General features: G+C 34.0%; 1 protein-coding gene across 7 annotated transcripts in view; it reads left to right on the top strand.

The window, feature by feature from the left end:
• The window catches only part of AKAP9 (A-kinase anchoring protein 9), a 105,676-nt gene that overhangs the window by 32,332 nt on the left and 53,639 nt on the right, over window positions 1–19,705 (top strand). For 4 of the 7 annotated variants that reach the window (XM_048305835.1, XM_048305861.1, XM_048305845.1 and 1 more), the window contains 10 exons: window positions 1,107–1,151; window positions 7,306–7,359; window positions 7,767–7,937; window positions 10,331–10,486; window positions 11,403–11,600; window positions 12,289–14,733; window positions 16,298–16,511; window positions 17,273–17,352; window positions 18,973–19,108; window positions 19,542–19,663. In XM_048305835.1, coding sequence (XP_048161792.1) covers window positions 1,107–1,151; window positions 7,306–7,359; window positions 7,767–7,937; window positions 10,331–10,486; window positions 11,403–11,600; window positions 12,289–14,733; window positions 16,298–16,511; window positions 17,273–17,352; window positions 18,973–19,108; window positions 19,542–19,663 — 3,621 coding nt within the window. The remainder of the gene's footprint in view (window positions 1–1,106; window positions 1,152–7,305; window positions 7,360–7,766; window positions 7,938–10,330; window positions 10,487–11,402; window positions 11,601–12,288; window positions 14,734–16,297; window positions 16,512–17,272; window positions 17,353–18,972; window positions 19,109–19,541; window positions 19,664–19,705) is intronic. The other 3 variants (XM_048305854.1, XM_048305871.1, XM_048305882.1) reach the window with 3 other exon arrangements.

Below are 19,705 nucleotides of genomic sequence, written 5' to 3'. Positions count from 1 at the left end.
TAAGGTAATGTTGTGCACTCTGTACGTAAAACAGTGTAACCTTTGTAAAACCCTTTGTTTAGGTTATTTACATTCTGGAGCTGCATGTTGGATTCAAAATATGTAGTATCAACGTTGTTAGGATTGTAAAAACTGCAGAACTTCAGGAGGTCTGGGTGGTAGATTACTTTGAAAAAAACAAAACAGAACACAGTTAACATTCCAAATTTCACGTATGTCTACTGATGCAAAACGTACCATGTCCCTTTGAAAATAAGCCTCACAGAATTCTATATAAAATTGAGACTAATTTAACATGAGGCTGACTAACACATTAAGTGAATTTGGGACAAGCTCTATTATGTGTACATCATTTTTGCCAAAGTAGTTCTAACTCGGTTACACTTCTCAGGTTTTTCTTTCAAGTACACTTACTCCATGATAGTGCACCTTATATAGATAGTTTGTGGTTTTTTCCTATGAACATTTTGATTCTCAAACTTGATACAGCTTATGTAGTTCCTCAAGATACACTTTGTTTCATTCAGGTGTCTGCCATGGCACGTTTATGCTCAGTTTTTTAAGGCTTTGTTCCTTTAATTCCTCTACTTCATTAGATCACAAGATTTGAGTCTTTGTCTTTTTATCTTCCCTTGGTTTCCATGGAAGCTGAAGGATGAGTGTTTGTTTTAAAATTCTAGTCAACATCAAGTCTTGCAGGTATGAAAATGATGTTCTGCATAAGATTGTGTTCTTAAGCCAGCAAAGTTCCTAATTAGTTAAAACTCATATAGCAGAGACAAATCCTTTTCATGGTACTTAGTACTTTTTAAAAAAACAAAAATAAATCCCAGAAAATTAAGTTAAATTTCCAAAGTATTGTTTTGCACCTGTAGGTTGTTTGAAGATTTTGTCTTGTAATTATAGTGTTACTGTGATCATAGTTCAACAGCAAAATGACCTTACTAAAGCTGTTAATTCAAGCAAATGAAGGTGATTGTTACTGTACATATACTCTTATCAAATTCATGTACACCTCGGTGTTTTCAAATACTGTAAAATGGAAAATATCTTGTTTAGTATTTTTAGAGTGCCATCATTGTAAATATTTTAATATTTTATTTTAGCCGGAAAGTGAAATTTCCACCACAGTAGAAGATTACAGTTCTGAGGTAAGACTGAAGTAATGCTTTTCCTAGCTTTTCTTTCAACCTTTTCTGTTACATGTCTGCTGCAATGCTGTGCATAGTTTTTCAAAAGGAGAAGGAAGGAAAGAGCAGATGTGATATTATGGACAAAGCTGTTGCATGTTATTACTGGTATGATCAATGTACCATTAAAGCAAGCATTATGTCAACTCCATAATGGGATGGCTACTATAATAAATAATGCAATATATACATAAACTATTGTAGCAATGTCATCCTTAAGGTCGTATTAATGCTTTGTATTGCCATGGGAGTAGTGGCTGTGCATAATCTCAACTAATTTTCTGTGAGAGACTATTTAACAAGTCAATTACATTTTAATAAGTTTCAAAGCAGCCTCAGTGACTGGCTGAGTGTCAGTCTGCTGGTGGGAGATGGTGAGTGAGTGCCTGAGCATCGCTTGTTGTTTGGCTGGTTTGTTTTCTTTCACTTACTAAGCTGACTGTATCTTAGCCCATGAAGGTGAGTTACTTTTGCCCTTCCAATTCTCTCCTCCACCCTGCTGGTGGGGGAGTGAGTGACTGGAGCGGGGCCTTATCTGCTAGCCAGAGTCAGCCCACATTTTGGTGCCTACAGCTCATCTCTGTCACATTGAAGGGTAGTTGTGTGTATGGAACTTGGGTCCTGTCAGATAAAACAGTTATGTTTGTAAGGAGTAAACTACCTCATGCATAAATGTTGGTCAAGAACGAGCCAGCAAGAAATAGTCATGGAACATCTGAATACAGTAAGAATTGTTTTTAGTTTAAAAATCTAATTTTTCATGTCTCAATCACTTTGTGAAGAGACAGTCAGGGTTTTATTTTGCAGTTCTCTGTGCTAAACACTTTAGAACAAACACACCCAGAATCTTAAGCTGAGCAACAAGTAAGAGGGGATGAAGTAGTCAAATGAATCTCATTGCTGTTTGCCATTGAGAGTATAGCAGACATACTTTTGAAGAACTGCCACGACCACAGTGCACCTTTTTAGAATATGCATCACCATGGTATGTGATTACTTTTAAATGGAATTTGTGGTATGTGAAGAATGCACCCTTGAAAACAGTTGACAATGTCATTGATATCCATGTATTTTTACAAGTGAGACATATTATGTATATGATGAAATATGGCTGAAATTTTGATCACTTCTGAGGTGGTAGGAAGCAGTGCTGGAGACTGAATTGCAAATGCTGAAGGAAGCAGGGCACAGGGCAGCAGGATGCAAAAAACATCTGGTAAATGTCTCATGGTAACTGTGGATGTGTTCTGATTTTAATGTTTTGGGGCTTCAGTTTCAGTTAAATTTAAAGCTCTCATTTTAACATGAAGTTTCACATCTAAACACTTAATTTTTACCTCCTTCATTCTTGAAATATTTCCATAGATACCTGCAGAGGATATTAGGGAGCAATTTTTCAGATACTGAAGACAACAGAACTGCAGTCTTAATATCCCTTAAAAAAATTACAGATTTCCTAAAAAATGCAATGATAGATGCATTACTAGGCAGTTCTTATTCCTGCAGAAAGACTTTTTACCTTGCTGAGAGTTATTTTCTAAGACATAAGTAGACAACACAAAACTAGTGAATAGTAGCATGATATTGGCTCTGGTGAAGACCAAGCTCAAGTCGTCAGAATTGCCATCTTTCCTAATAAACTTTTTTTAATTCCTGTTCATTACAATTGGTTGGTATCTGAAATGAGGAGACATCACATTTAGGAATGCAGATATTTTAGGAGCTGATGTTTCAATATGTTTCATATCAGCTGTGATGTTACTTTTATTATTAAAAGCTCTGCTTCTGTTCATGGACGTACTGTAAATAAAATTACCTGAAACCTTTTCAGTTGAAGAAGATGAGAATAAATTAAATTTTCCTTGTATCAGCATTATTATGCAGATATGTAAAATATTGAGCTTAGGTTTTTTTCAAATACATTATTTCCTTTTCAGAACTCTAAGAAACCCCATATTTGAAGAGGCATAGGCCTGTTGATCCATCTTTTTCCTTATCGATTAGAACATCTGTATTATTTTTAGTGGTTTTGACAGAAATTAAGTTGAATTGTGGTTGTCATGCTTCAAATTCAAATAGGTCATAAATAATTTGTTTTGTTGCAGTTGATGAATTAAATCAGATGGTTTTAATTCTTCAGCCCTTTCTCTTGAGGAATTGGATAAAATTCAGTGATAAGTATTTCCCTCTTTAGGAGACTTACCATACACAAAATTATAAGGCAGTACAGTTGTCTAAGCAAAACTGAAGGTATGTTAGAATTTTTGTCTTGAAGGAAATTTATTAAAAATACAGTCTTTTGTTCGGTTTTGCTCAGCCACCTTTCTAATACCTATACTGTCAAGGTTGTAGCCAACTGAAGACTGATAAAGCCTTCATATGACAAGCTTGTCTTTTGGGACAAATTCCTGAATTTCAGCAACAATGACACTTACCTGCCTAGTCTTAAATTATAATGGTGGTTAGCTATTTAAGATTGTGGTTTGAACTCAGAACTGAGGCAAATTAGGCTTTTTCCAACAGTTAGAATTTTGGGGGATTTTGTAATTGTGTAAGGTAAAGTTGCCCCCATACATTTTCCATATGCCTCAATTTTATGGTATAACTGAAAAACTGTTTCACCTGATTTTTTTTTTGTCTCTTCTTGACTCTCCAATTTGCAAAGTATATCTCTGAAAAGAGGGTCAATATGAATTCTAGAAAGTTGTTTGTTTTTTTAAATTTTAATTAAATTCTATACCTCAACCTTAACTACTGCATAAAGAAACCTGTTGCTGTTCTTCTAATATATGGAAATATTTATTAAGCCATGGTATTTGAAAAAGTCATCAATTGTTCTCCTTTGGAAGTTACTAACCTTAGTTATATTACAGGATTGTAACTATTTTCATCACGAACTGAAAATGGCTTTTGTTCATGGCGTATAAACCCTCCCCCACCAAGCCCCCAAAATACACTGAAATGCATTTGCCCAAGTTGACCTAATTCCTAATTTTAGCTAAGTTTCATGTACTCAGTTGTGACATAACTAGAAAATTGAGGAGAGGCTAAGAACATTGAAAAGCAGTGTTCAAGGTCTAAATATTATTTTTTATGAAGGATTCAGATGTCCAAAATGTACAAGAAAGGGTGGAGAGGGAAAGAAAAGATGAGGTAAAATTGTTAATCTGTTCCAGATACTTCTATATGTTTCTACTACCAAATCAAACAAGTCTTTTAAGCAAAACAGTATGTATTGATTTATGCTGAGCATGAATTTATTATTTATAAGGGGAAATCTCTGTAGTAATGGTAATAATGTTGTAAGTAGTTACACATTATATATTACTACTGCTGTTTTTGAGATACAATTTCAGGTTTTCCAAGGTCTAAGGAACATTAAACAGAGTACAGTGATTTCATGAATGTAATCCTGACCTCTGGTGGCAATTGTCATGAATCACTGCCTTAATTCAGTGATGGAAGTTGGTTTTCCTTGTTTCTCAGAAAGAAGATTCCTTTCATTTGCCTTAAGCTATGTATTAACTGATGCACTATAAATGAAACCTTTATTTTTAGCCAATAGACTACAGATTATATTTTACTTTTTAATATTAAATATTTTTTCTGTGAATTATTTTCAAAATGCTAGACAGGAAGAACAATCAGACAGAATGTCCTTTGAGAGACTTCCTTAAGCTTCACTTGTTTCATATCTTTTGTTCACCAAAACTGTGGCTGCTGAGTAATGTATTGTAAAATTTAATCTGTTCTTATTTTGTGATTATTTGCTTATGCAATTTTATCCAGAGCTCTTGTTACTTCTTGGTTTCATTATGTTAAAATGATATGTGGTTTGATTCTTTCAATGTTTAATTGTTTCCTGAGGTATGTAACTAAGCGCATCATAGGTAATTAAGGCATAAGAATGTTTCAGTGTTAAAGGTGAACTGCAAAGCTTTTAAAGAAGAAATTATAAGAATCTACATTAAGAGTATTTATAGACTTGCAGAAGGTCTCTAAATGGGTAAATCACTGGGACCATAAGTCAAAACACAGGAATCCTGCAGGCCTTGTGTAGCCATCTACTAACACTCAAGTTGGCATCTGAACTACTGAATTCATATATTTCAATTTAAATAAAGGTATTTAAATTTAAATATTCAATTTAAAATAAAGGTATTTTGAAGCTAATAACTCATTATGGACTGTCTGTCTGCTCTTACACAGCAGAATTTGTCATGCCAGGGGTTGCCAGGCTGCTCCCAAGGTTTCCATCAACACAGCACCCTGCTGTGGCTGTCTGTCTCGGTTTTTTTTCACAGATTACAGTGCAATTTGTTGCCTTGTCATGTTTCCACTTGCACTTTGCCAGAAGATGTAAGGCATTTGAAAGAAGAAGGTATCAGATGAGAAACAGCATGGACTACCATGTTACCGTGTGCATCACTTGCGTGATGTCGAAGAGTTAGATTTCTGTGAAATGGAGCAACATTTCTGACGTTACAGACAGTTGTTTTGAATGTGTGTAGCAAAATCCCTTTTATAAGTTAAAGGTCTTTTGTAGAATTTTCCGCTGCTGAGGAGCCTGGAACAGCTAATGAGAAAAGACTTTTGTGCCTTTCCTATTAGCTCTTGTTATAAAGTGTCTTTGGTAGTTGCACATAGCCATGATTCATGGGAAGAGAAATGTATCCACTGTGGTAGATTACAATGATTGTACACTGTATCTTTATCAATTAAGCCTAAATAAAATATGAGTTACAAAGGGGGAAAGGAAGAATTTCATAATAGTTTCTATTAAACTGCTAGTGTTGTTAATCCGGGACATGCGCCAAAATCTGAATAAAGACATTGGTGCCAGGCACTGCGTAGACATTTGTGTGTCTGAACATAGAGCAAACATCTGGCAATACACAAATGATACACAGTGACTCTATGAGTTGCTGTTTGCTGCAATTTTCTTTATTCTTTCTAAACGAAGGTAGTAATCTCTGTGGTGTCTTGTTTTTACTGAGAAAGTCAGAAATTGAAAGGGCACTGTGTCAGCTGTGCAAATTCTCTAATGCAGATTTATTCATTTGCTTAATACAAATTCAATGACTGTATTGATCCCATTTATAACAGTGCACTTATTGATTTGCTCAGGCATGATAGTTATTTGTAAGTAAGCCCTGATCTAGGCTATGGCAGACATCTGAGCAGTACAGCTTCTTTTTTTGATTTAAACATAGTATTTGGGTCTGAAATACTATGTTGCCTTTCCATTTCTAGTACCTTTATTTTTGTTTCAGGCTCTGATGTAATAAACAGCTCCGAGGAGAAATGCAGTTGTTCTTGCTTTCTCATTTTTGAACATTGGTCTGCTGTTTTAAAAGCCTGCCTGTCTGTTTGATCATTACTCATGTATATGCAGCATGTTCTTTTCATTTGGATTTTTTTTTTTTACTTGTAACTGCTACTTTGGCTTGTGCTTGCCTTTTGGAGATTTGCCGGTTTTGGTTTGCGCTGTCAGTAGAACCAAAATTCTTGTAGAAGCTGAAAGGGCTTACAGTGTTAGGTGAGTGAAAGAGGATTTGTTTTCAAATGTCTTATGTCAAATGTATCATTTCTGCTCTTTTTCTATTTCACAAAATTCCTTCAAATTGAGAATGAAAGTCTGTGGTACAGCCTTTCATCCCCTATCAAGAGATAGGTGACTTTCAGAAAGACTAAATCTCATGGTGAATAAAAATCTTTCAGAAAGCATAAAACTATGTTTAGTAATATATAAAAATATTAAACCTATAATTTAAAATGCGATAGTATTGTATTTTAATGATTTAAAAGAGAAAGCTTTGCATTGACCTTTAAATCTGAACTCCTTTGTTTTCTCTAGATGTTGATTTGTAATAAGGTTTTTGGTTTTAGACAATAGTATTTATTTTTTGCAATTTTGGGCGTTTTATGTGTTTTCTATGCTTACTTTGATGCAATTTGCTATATAGAAAGCTATTTTATGTTTCAAATGAAGTAAATTTTTGTAGCATAACAATTCCCATGGGTCTGCAGAAATTGCCACATAAGATTCAAGTAAGTGGGAAATAGAAATCAAGCCTTATTTCAAATAATGTATTTAGAAATTGTCTTTATACAGGTAAATGGTTGCAGTTTTGTGACAAGAACAGCTATACCTGCAGACTTAATCAGGGTACAGTATTGCAAATTGAATCGTAATACTAATGGAGAATACTAAACACCTCAATTTGTTTTGAACAAAAACTGTGTTGCTGACTAATACTTTATTTTGCATGCTGTGCTCTGCATCTGCATTGTTTGCTATATTAATATAGTGTATCGTTAAACTTGAAATGCAAACCAATTTACTCCATCTATTAAGGCTAAGGTTATAGAGCACAACTCGCAGAAACATTTTGTGTCAGTGCTTTTGAGGTGTGAATTATACTAACAAAGGAGGTTACCATGGCAATAAGATCTTTGATGCTGTATTGTATGTTAGTGTTCTAAGGTGGCATTTGGTACAGAATTTGATATTTGACTTTACTTACTGTGATAATGCATAAAAATTGGCATGTAAAGAAGCTTGGATTGATTTAGGAAGAAGAATTTGGAGTTGGAGACATTCATTCAGAGCATGGAATGCAGCACTCACACACACAGCTAGAGGTGATGGAGAATCAATTGTCTGGGAAACAACAAGAGATTGAAGAACTAAGCAGAGAGATAGAAGAAATGAGGGCAGCCTATGGCACAGAAGGATTGCAACAGGTATAATTACCTTATGTTGCTTTCTACTTGCTATTTGGTTACATGCAAAAATGCAGAGCATCACCGGAAGGAGTTCACACTAATGGCAGCTGTTCAGAATGCACTCAGTGTGTGACATAGAATTAATTACACATAATTTCTTTCAATTATATACCATGTTCTATTACTTTGAATGGCATTTCCATTGTGTGTCCTTTTTCTCTGTATTTTGTGACTAAAATTCAAATTGTCTTTGCATTGAGTTTCTTCAAATTAGGAATGGAAGCACAATTTTCAAGAAAAGCCCTAATTCTTCTCCAGTTACGCAAAGACTTTTATGCAAAGACTTTAATATCTTCCTGTTCCTCCAAGATCAAAAAACCTCAGGTTTTACTCCCTAAGGAATAATATAACTGAACCAAAATGTATTTTTATGTCAGACTTCACAGTCTGAAATACAAAAACAACAGTGCAAGAATGTTTTAATTTAAAACACCTAATAATTTGGGTTTACTGGAAAGCATTTCTTATTTAGAAATACCATTGGAATATACACTTAAGTTTTAAAGTAAAGAATACCCTTCCAGTTTAAGCCTGCAGTGCAATGCACTCAAGTCAGTACTTTGTTGTGCTTCATGTCTAACTTGTCTCTCTCCTAATTTGGATTCAGGTCATGTCACTGTATTTTGCTATTTTTTTGCAAAGTACTATAGAATAAAAGAAAAGTTCTGATATTCAGTTATTTTCACCGTTATTATTGCACTATTGTTGCACTATTATTATTATTATTATTTGTATTTTATCTGTGATAATAGGTGTCATTTTATCTGCCATAGCACCAGTTAAGTGGTTGCCCCAAAAGAGGTGGTTTATTATTTCTTTGTCCAGCATTGAATTTTAATTACTATGTCTTGTATCTGTTGTGCTAAACATGATAGTCATAATTATAGCATAATAAAGAAAATAAGTGCTTCTAATGATTGTAACTGCTGTTAGTTTTTCCTGAAAAAGTCGGGGGTGAAACTGTTTGCATTTTTTAAATGGCTATAATTATAATTTTTAAAATAAAATAAAAATATATTTTAAAAAATTGAGTGTTTTCGGGTTTGGGGCTGTGGTACAATAATATTTTAATAGTTGCAGTATATTTTTGTGTAATAGTGGTACAGTGCATAGTATCTCAGTTAAAAAATGCATATGCTTTATTTTTCAGAAGAAACAAAAGAATTACAAAAGGGGAGTGGGGAAGATAGTTGTGTGCTTTAATTCTGCCTGTTTGTCAAGAACAGAGATTGAATTTAAAAAGCTGGAAATTATATAACATGGTGTGCTTTGGAACTGACATATTTACTTATTCAATTTCATTGAGCAGATGCAAATGCAAAGGTGTAGCACACTTATGTTCCTGATCTGTTCCTAATTTTCCCTACTATAACAAACATCTACTATTTCCATTAAGCCTGTGCTTTTAAAGTAGGAGTTGACTCCAGTGTTCTAAAAAGAACTTTATCAGGAAGCATTACCATGTTAACAGCCAAGAGATTCAGCACGTAACTCAGTGAAGGTTTTTTTGAGAACATTGTAAACAAAACAGTTACAGATGACTAATGGTTGAAGAAATTTGCAATGTGTAGAGACAAGGCTTCCACTAGCCTTAAATGAGTTCAAATTGAAAAAGGGACTTTATACCGAGAAACATGTTTATATAAATGTACACAAAAATATTGCCAATTAATATTGTAGAATTTCTAACTGCTTGAGTGTAATCCTACAAAAAAAAAAAACAGTTGCAGAGAATTTTTTTGTACTCATAATTTCTTCATCATTCCAAATGACAAGTGATTCATCTATTAAATATGCTATATCCATTTTGCAGATTGATCAGATTTTCTCATGTAGTTATGAATGGTTTCCCTGGGTTTACAGTGTAGGATACTGCATGGTATCTATTACATGCTTTAGTACAATGAATGCTATTTTTTGCACTTCAAGTGAGAGATGATATAACTTGCATTTATTGTGGGAAAAGTGTGTGAACATGAGTAGTTGTACAAAATTGCTTAAACACTATTAGTAGATATTCTGACTTCCTTTATGGTGGTTTGTTTATGTGGGCACACTTTTTATTTTAAAAGTAAGTTATATAGTAAACTAATCAACCTTCTTAAAAGTTAAGATTTTTTTATTTGATAACTGTATTCTATGGAGACATCATGTATTGTTCAATGAGGGGGAAAAACGCTGTTTCTGAAATTTTTACAAGTAGAGTTTGTGAAAATACAAAAGCTCTACTAGTGAGACACCTTTTAAACAGAGAGGTTAGGGATGACTTACTCCTACTTACCTAAAATTAGCTAGTATTTTTTGTCTGTGGTTTTCACATGCATTAATACTTTAAATTTTATCTTTTATAGCTGCAAGAATTTGAAGCTGCTATCAAGAAAAGAGATGACATTATCACTCAGCTCACTACTAACCTACAACAGGCCCGGAAAGAAAAGGATGAAACCATGAGGGAGTTCTTGGAGCTTACTGAGCAAAGTCAAAAACTGCAAATTCAGTTTCAGCATGTAAGTTAATACAGCTACCAAAATTTATTTGGGTTTGAAAATAGGTGTCACTTTGGAGGCTCCATAAATAGTTCCTGCAGAAAAATTTTTAATGCATTTTTTTAAAATCAGTCTCGCAGTATAGATCAGCAGTCATTTTCCTGGTCCTACAGTTGTTGTTATAGTACCTGTTTTACTGTAATAATTAACTATAAAATGGTAGATATTATTCTGTTTTCTTTCCTACTATGTGGTAATAGCTTCTGATAAATACTGAATTATGGCAGCTATCCAGGGAAAAACACTTGCATAATCTCAGAGCTTTGGGCAGAAATGTTCCCTTTGAAATCAAAACATCCAGCCATCAACTTCCATGGGCCGCAGCTTCACACTCCTTATATATTTTATTATATTTTGGATAAAAGCTGCCGTTGTGGTGTTATTAAAAGGTAATTTAAATAACAGTGAAACTTCAGAGAAACATTTCTTCTAAAAAGCATGGTGATTGAGGTGCTGTAGGCACGCAGACTATACCTTGCGGTGTTGCAGTTGAATACTGTAATATTTCGTGCTGTTTGAGTACATTATATAGCTTTTTTTGAGCTTCAAGTGGATTATATTCTGAAACCTGAGATTTTATTATGAAAAATCTGATTATGGGCTCCATAGCTGCAACTAGTTAGTTTTACTACTTAGTGATGTATCTGAGATGCTACTGTCCTATGTTAGCTCACCGTGAATATTTAATTAATATGAAATATCTTTTTATTGGGTGGCCATCCCAAATGAATAAGAATGTTTCAGCTCCTCCAAAAGAACTTAGAAATCTTTGGGCTTGTGACGTGGAAGAGGAAAGTAAAGATCACTAGTTCTGTACAGTGTAAGCTGTTTCTGAAAAACCTGATTTATTTTAGGTTTTGTTTCTTTAACATTCAAGTTGCAGGCAAGCGAAGCCCTAAGGAGCAGCAGCCACAGTTGCACAGCTGCTGATTTATTGCAAGCCAAGCAACAGATACTTTCACATCAGCAACAGCTAGAAGAACAAGAATGTCTGCTTAAGAATTATCAAAAAAAGAAGGAAGAGTTTGAAGAGCAGATTGTGCATCTTCAAGAGAAAATCATGACATATGAAATGGTATGTTCCTTACTATAAAGTTCTCTTTTCCTAAACACTTTCCAGGATTTTGTAATTCCTTTGCAATAAAAAAGCCAAAGCACAGGTAATGAGTATGCTGCATAGAATGTGTACAAAGATTTTAAGTTTTTGACACTGCTTCTGTTAACTAACACATAATATGTATATAATTTAAATTCAGAAATTTTATTTCAGTGTTATGAATTATGTTTTAAAAAGTTGTAGAAATATTTAGAGCAAATTATGAAACTATACTGTATGTTAAAAACACCTTCAATAAATGACATTCTTTTCAAAAAAACTCACTAAATTACCTGCTTGAACATTCTTCTCTGCATTAAGTAGAGAAGAATTAATTTTTTCCTTTGTGTACTTTTTTTTATTATCCTTCATGGAAAACATTTTAAAACCACCTAAAAAAATTAAATGTTAAAAGTGATAGAGACACAGGGGGTTGGAAAGCGTAGGGGAGGGGTATGATGACATGGGTGGGGTAGGGGTTCTCAGGTATTCCAAGGGTGCAGGAAACCTCCAAATGAGGTCAACAAATAATTTATATTTATGTTTTATAACTAACATAGCCTCTCTAGCCTTCTAAGAAAGACTAAATAGCTAAGTCTGGAAATACTCTTACATGTTCAGATAATTAGCTAAAAATAAGGACATGGTTTTCCTCATTTTTTTAAAGGATAAACAGAAAAAAGAGGGAGAAGATTTGAATAAATTACAAGAAAAAGAAGCATTAGTTGAAGAGCTGGAAGCAAAACTTGGAGAAGAGGAAAAAAATTCATTTGAGCTTAAGCAAAAATTATCAGATGTCAGTAAATTACTTGAAGAATTGAAAGAAGAGATTTCACTAAGGAACCAGCAGATAAGTAATATGAAAGTTGAACTTACCACCTACAAACAAAAAGAAAGGCAGTGTTCTGATGAAATAAAACAATTAATGGGAACTGTGGAGGAACTGCAGAAACGATGTTACAAAGACAGCCAGTCTGAAGCTGACATTGTGCAAAAAATGGAATTAGAAACACAAAGGAGACTGGCACAACTTCAGGCTGAATTAGATGAAATGCATGGCCAGCAGATTGTACAAATGAAGCAAGAATTAATTAAGCAACATACAGTGGAAATAGAACAGCGTCTTTTGCAACAAAAAGTAGAATTGGAGAAAACTTCAAGTTTGTGTTTTAATGAGAATGTTAATAAAGATCAAATTCATTTAATGAATATTAGAATTAATGAATTGAATGTGAAATTGCAAGATGCTGATAAAGAAAGGGAAAAAATAAAGCAAGAGTTGTCACAACAGATGGAAATTATCGCGACAGAGAAATCTCTTCAACAAACTAGAATTGAAGATCTTCTTCAAGAACTGAATTTTTCAAGAGAGCAGGTTCAAAGAGCCAAGCAAACTATAGTGGATATGGAATGTAGATTAAATGAAGCTGAAAAATACCAGTTTGTGATTGAAGATTTAAAAACTCAGCTGACTTCTGCCTCTGAGTTTAGGAAGGATTTGGAATTAAAACATGAGGCAGAAATCACGAATTACAAAATAAAACTTGAAATGCTAGAAAGGGAGAAGGATGCAGTTTTGGACAGGATGGCAGAATCGCAAGAAGCAGAATTAGAGAGATTGAGAACAAAACTTCTGTTTAGTCATGAAGAGGAACTTTCCAGGCTTAAAGAAGACTTAGAGAAAGAGCACATGGTGAACATGGAAAGCCTTAAACACAACTTGAATATGCACCATAAACAGCAGTTAGATGAAGTACAGAATGAAATGAGTCAAAAGATAGAAGCCATGCAATATGAAAAGGACAACTTAATCACAAAGCAAAATCAGTTGATACTAGAGATTACGAACCTGAAAGATATACAGCAGTCTATTGTAAATTCTAAATCTGAAGAAATGACACTTCAAATCCATGAACTGGAGAAGGAGATTGAAGTGCTTAGGCAAGAGGAAAAAGAGAAGGGTACCCTTGAACAGGAAATACAAGAGCTGCAGCTTAAAACTGAGTTGATGCAGGAACAAATGAGGGAGAGAGAAGATAGCCTTCAAAAAAAATGTTCAGAACTAGAAACACAAAATAATGTTCTTAAGGGGGAAAACAAAACTCTGGAAGAGAAATTAAAAAATATGTTGGTAAGCTCTGAAGGAAACATACTTTGTAACAGTAGTGTTACCTCTAAGACAGAAATTTTGGACTTGCAAAAAAGAATAGAAAAGCTGATTACTGAAAACGAGCAACTTAAAAACCAAAACAGTTTCCTCCAAGAGGATACTGAAAGGCAGAAGAGTACCTTTTCATTGACTGAGAAAAAACTTGAAGCTAGTTATAACGAACTGCAGAAAGAATGTGCAAGTCTTCTGAAGGCAAAAACTGAGTTAGAAGAGAGCAAGAAAAAGCAGGAAGCAGAATATAAAAGCAAACTCAAAGCTTTGAATGAAAAACTCTGCCACTTACAAAGCAATAGACCAGTTTTATTTAAAACTAAATCCTCTGATTTTGAAGGGAGTAAAGAAATAAAGGTGTCCAGGGAAGACATATTTGAGGCTGGAGAAGTTGTTGAGAAAGATGCCATGGAACTTATGGAAAAGCTTCAGGTTACTCAGCGTGAGAAAGTGGAATTATCCCTAAGACTTTCTGATCTCTCTGAACAATTAAGGTCAAAGGATAGTGAAATCTGTCATTTAAATGAAGAAGTCAAATCTTTAAAAGATGAGAAAGAGCAAATTCTAGTAAAATGTAAAGAACTAGAAGTCACAATTAGTCATGTTCAGAGAACAAATAGTAGTAGTAATGACTCTAAGACAAAATGCTCTAAAGGAAAATCTCTAAAGACTGCTACTCCAGCATCTGAAAGTAGGAATAAATCCCCTGGTTCGAGGAATAAAGATGATGAAAGAATAAATATAAGAGGTAATCTAAGTTCTAGGAAAGACTGCAGTCATGAGGTAACAAAAAGGAAGGCAGTCCAGCAAATGCTGAAACCAGAACAGCAGTTTCTTGTGGAACATTTGCATGGAACACCAGACAGGCTGCCGGAGGAAACATCGTTAATAGCCATTACACAGAGTGAAAATAACCTTCAGCAGCAAGTGGATGCCTTAAAATCAGAACAGGTATGTTACATAAAACAGTATGGAAAATACTCTAACTATGAAAATTTGCAGGAGCTCACATTTGGAAATTTGCATCATATTCTTTCCAGCTGGCTGCTTTGAAGTATAGGTGTGTGTCAGTGTGACCAGTGGTTGAAAGGGGTTTATAATCATAGTCAATGTGTATGAGGATGCTTTTTGAATGGAAAAAATACTCTTCCCTTACATTTAATTAAATCAACAGCAACAAAAAAAACCTAAGAGGACTACCAGAGCACTTCATATTTTGATGCAGCATTTCACTTACTTAAGGAGAAAATTTATTTTGGACATAATTTTTTGTTCTGTGATAAGTTTTTTCAGTTCTCTACTCATTCAACAATATAAAAAATAATGAAACGTCATCAGTCACATTTGACCAAACTTTTGAAATATCAAACTTGTGAAATACTAATATTACGTTATCAATTTTTTTGTGCTTGCGTGGTTATCACTTGATAAGAAATTTATCTGGATGTGATAATGGGAACACATATTGTGTGATTCTAACTATTCTCTTAAGTTTTGCTGGAGAAATTTTGCTTGTATTTCTTGGTATTGGAAATTAATTGTAGGTAATATGGAAAGGATTGTTATTTGTCCATATAAATAGCTAAGTACTGAGGTACTAGTATTTAATTAGGTGGTGGAATCATAAATCTGTATATAAATTTAAATTTATATACACTGGTGAAGTTCAATAACATGCTGCAAGATGTATGCAACTAAATATTCTGTAGAAATAGATGTTAAGCAGACTTCTACTTTATTAGATTTTTTTTTCCATGTTATAAAAGTCCACCTAACAGTGAACTAATACCACCAACTGCCTAATACTGTGGTTTAGTTCATTCATTTCCTAAGGAAAAAAATCACAAGCAAAGCCACATTGGAAACAGTTGTGAGGTTATAAAAAAGAGCTTTAGTTGTGTGAAGGTTTGCTTTAGGCTTTTTTGTTTGGTTGGTTGATCGGTTGGTTTGTTTTTTATAAGGCTGTGATAAGGCTCCTACAATTTCCTGCCATACAACTAAAAATCATTGTGATCCAGAGCTGTCTAAAAACCTTTTCAAACTTCAGCTCTAAGCAGCTCCCTGTTGGCATATCCCAAACATCTTTTTTCTTTAGCAATAACATCCCCAAAGTGCAAACTAGAACTACAAGCCTTGGAAATCAAGGTTTTTAAGGTCTGCTAATAATACAATCTTTTCTCTGTGTTTGGAGTACACTTTCTTAACTACTCCGTTAGTAGTGATACTGCTCTTGCTTCACTGGGTTAAAATTCATTGGGATTTTATTGCTGCAAAATAGAAATGGAAGCGTTTTGAGTTTTGTTGATTTTAATTTGATTTTTATTTTAAGTTGAAGAAGTGTCTTACTGTTTTGTTAAAACTGAATTTTCCAAACTATGTATATTTAAATTTACCTTATGCATACCATATATGCAGAATTCCATTCAACATATTATTAATCTCAGAAGTTTCCAAAGATGGGTCTTTCTATATTCTTGTTTCTCATTCTTTTTAACTTGCATCTTTTTATTCAAAGACTGACTTGCAACTACAAATGGAAGCACAGCGGATTTGCCTATCTCTGGTTTATTCAGCTCATGTAGACCAAGTTCGTGAGTCTTTGGAAGCAGAAAAAGAGAGTGCACTTTGCAGTCTTAAAGAGGAACTTGTTCATAGTCATCTACAAGAGATGAATGATCTTAAAAGAATGCATCAGGTGGAGCTCCAGACCCTGAAATTTCAACAAGCAGGTAACTTGACCAATATGATGAGAATGAAGCTCTATACAAAAAACAGTGTCTTAAAAAACCCCGACCAAATAAGCACAAGAGTTTATGCATCTAGCTGTCCAATAAATTGTTTTTAAATAACATTTTGAAATGGTTTTATAACAAACTGTTTAGCCATTACATGTAGTCTGTTACTGAGGTAACTTGAAAAAAAAGTATATTAAAAAATAAGGAATAAAAAGTATTACAACTCATTGATTCCTGTTAGTATTAGCTCAATTAATTGTAAATCTATATCATAGATTCACCTATAAGGTGAAATAGGCAAATGCATCAGCAAAGTATTTTTGGACTTGTTCTTTTTTCTTTGAATTGCTGCATTGACTCCCTGCATACTTTAGGTAAACTTTGGTACTACTTTTTGCCTCAGTGAGTTTTTATGTTATCATGATGGTTTTCTATCCCAGCTTTTTCTGTTATCCCGTGTTTTGCCCTTGTTTAACTTGTTTGCATAAGTTCTTCTCCCTCCAGTAGTTTCTGTACACTTTTATCCTTCTGGAGGTCACTAATACACAAAGCCATTTCTTATGTCTTGCTCCTCTAGAACATGCAGCTCAACTGTAATAATTGAAACTGTCCATGTGTTGGAACAATAAAGAGGGGAACAAAAAACCACGCCCTTCTTCAAGCTGAAGAGGCAGCTTCACTGAGGCAGGAAATTAGGCCTTTGAAAAGTTGTGTATCTAGAGTTTAAAAATAATGTGAATAATTTGTATTCATAGATGATGAAGGGAAATCTACACAAAGACTTATAGAAAAACTGAATGAAGCTGTAACTGAGGAATGTTCCAGGCTGGCTCAGGTAAGACTTAACAAAAAGCCTTTTTTAAAATGAGAATTTGGAAGACAAATGATGGTTACTGTGAGTCATCATGTTTTTCCACATTGTTTTTGCAGGTTTCCTTTGCAGCTTTTTTCTTTGCATTGATCTCAAAATAGAGACTGCTAAACCTAGGCTTCCAAAATAGCATTGCAAAAGATTTTGTATTTTTTTTCCTAAATTGGTTTGTGTCCTTGTCCAGACAAGTCTTTTGTCTAACCATAGTCTTAAGCTTCTAGCTAATGTTGATCTCATCTCTACTAGTTTGGAAGTACTTTTTTCCTTTCTCTTTGTCTTTGGATATATGTTTTTGATTCAAGAGTCTGATGTCGCACACATACCGAGGCGCAGGACATCACCTCTCATATCTGCAATAAGATAGTAATTTCTTTCTTAGCTGCAGCTTACCTTTTAAAGACTTAAGTGTCAAACAATCTAAAAAATTACTGTCTGTATTGTTTTTAGTAAATAAACATTATTGTCAAAAATTGAAGCTTATATTTAGTCTTTATTCTAATATCAGCCACCCCTAATAATAATTTGCCATATCTTTTTTTGTAGAATAGTAGTAATTGGTGGCTCTTACAGGTAATTTTTGACCATCAATTGAGTTACTTATTAGACTTATTTCTAGATAAATTAAGCTGCTTTTGTCACTATCAGCCATGGTTTTCAAGTCTAAAATACTTCTATTGAGGGCTTTGTGGTTTGTGGGGGTTTTTTTCCTTCTTAGCTGGACTTCTTTCAACACCTTTTTGGGAAAGTGAATAGCAGAACTTTTAAACTTGAGATCCAGCATAGGAGAGATTAAGCAGGACTCCATGATAGCTCACAGAAGGTAGCAGCTGAATGAGAGTCCTTGGCATGAGTTACTTCACAGTGTGAAAAATGCTGCCTATTTGTATGATTCTTTGTTGAGCCGTCAGAGAAATTATGGTTTTACTTTTATAAGTTGAATTTGGTTTTTGTTGAGTACAAACTCTTTAAATAAAGAATCCTACTGTGCTTTGAGCAAGCAGTTTCAAGTATCATTTATCTTTAGACATCACATGGATAAATCTTCTGTTTGCCTGCCCATTGTGAATATGGCAGTGTTCTGCTGGCCACATAGCACCAACAAACGTAGGGTATTCTGTTCATTACTTGCTTTTTTGTGCCATACCCTTTTATCTGATTTGTTCAGCACTTAAAGAACTAGATGAGATGTAATCCCTAAAAAGATACAAATTTTTGCTGGAGGGAATTCCTCTTCCACATAAAATTGCAGCTTATGAGAATGAGACATTTACAATGTAAATTTGCTTTCCACATTGATAAAGGAGGCCTTTCTCTGCAAGATTTTAATACTTGGCAGTTCCAAATTAAATAATGATTTGAAAACATATGCATTTATGCTTTAGCTGAGAAGTCTTTTCATACCTGTTTATCAGGAGTTTTAAAGATTGTCTAGGTTCTTATGATTCAACAGAACATTTATGCCATAATTTTCACAGAAGTTAATGCTCACAAAATACTACTTTCCTATTTTTCTTGTTTTCTCTGTGAATTGTGATTGATAATAAGAAATTGTTTACTTTTTGCTTTGTTTCATTTGTTATACAGGTTTTGTGTGGCAGTCAAAATGAACATTCTTCAGTTGCTGTAGAGGCTCCTGATAGGGAACAGGAAATTTTCTGTAAACCTGCTGGGAAAGAAAAACTGAGTGTAGAATTACCAGTATACAGAGGTCAAGCTCAAGGTAATGACTTTGTACTATCATGCTGGTTAAAAGTACTTATTTAAAGTATTTCAGACTGGCAGTTTTTCCATTACTTTTTCAGGTACTAATTCATGTGCTTAAATAGATGTTTTAGAGATTACCTCATTATTCTGAACCCCTTTACTTTTATAATGGATATTTTCTTTTATGCTCTTTTCATTTTAGTGCATATTGGTGGAAAAAAGTGTTTGGGGTTTTTCTGTTCCTCTTCCTCCTTTTGTAGAAGAAGCTAGCAGCTCTACCAAAAAAATGCATATGTATCAATACATGTAAAAATGCATTCAAAATCTGAAAGGGCATCACTTGTTTCAGTATTTTGTAATGTTTATTGGATAATTCTTCAGGGGAGAACTTGTGAACAAATCACTTGCATTAACATTTATGGTAAAATGTTTGTTTTCTTTTTTTAAAGTCCCTGGTTCTTTGTGTAATTTAACTGTGCAAGAACGTATGGATACACTTCTATGCAAGATAATGAAAGAATACAGCAGGCTGAAAGCACTTCAAGAGCAGCTGGCAGTGAAGTCTAAACAGGTAAACTTTCATAGCATAGAGTATAGGAGCATTTGAATTTTC

This window comes from Corvus hawaiiensis, chromosome 1, assembly GCF_020740725.1.
Source record: "Corvus hawaiiensis isolate bCorHaw1 chromosome 1, bCorHaw1.pri.cur, whole genome shotgun sequence".
Lineage (NCBI taxonomy): Eukaryota > Metazoa > Chordata > Aves > Passeriformes > Corvidae > Corvus > Corvus hawaiiensis.
Note: the sequence above shows the minus strand (reverse complement) of the source record. Positions and strands in the feature narration are given on the sequence as shown.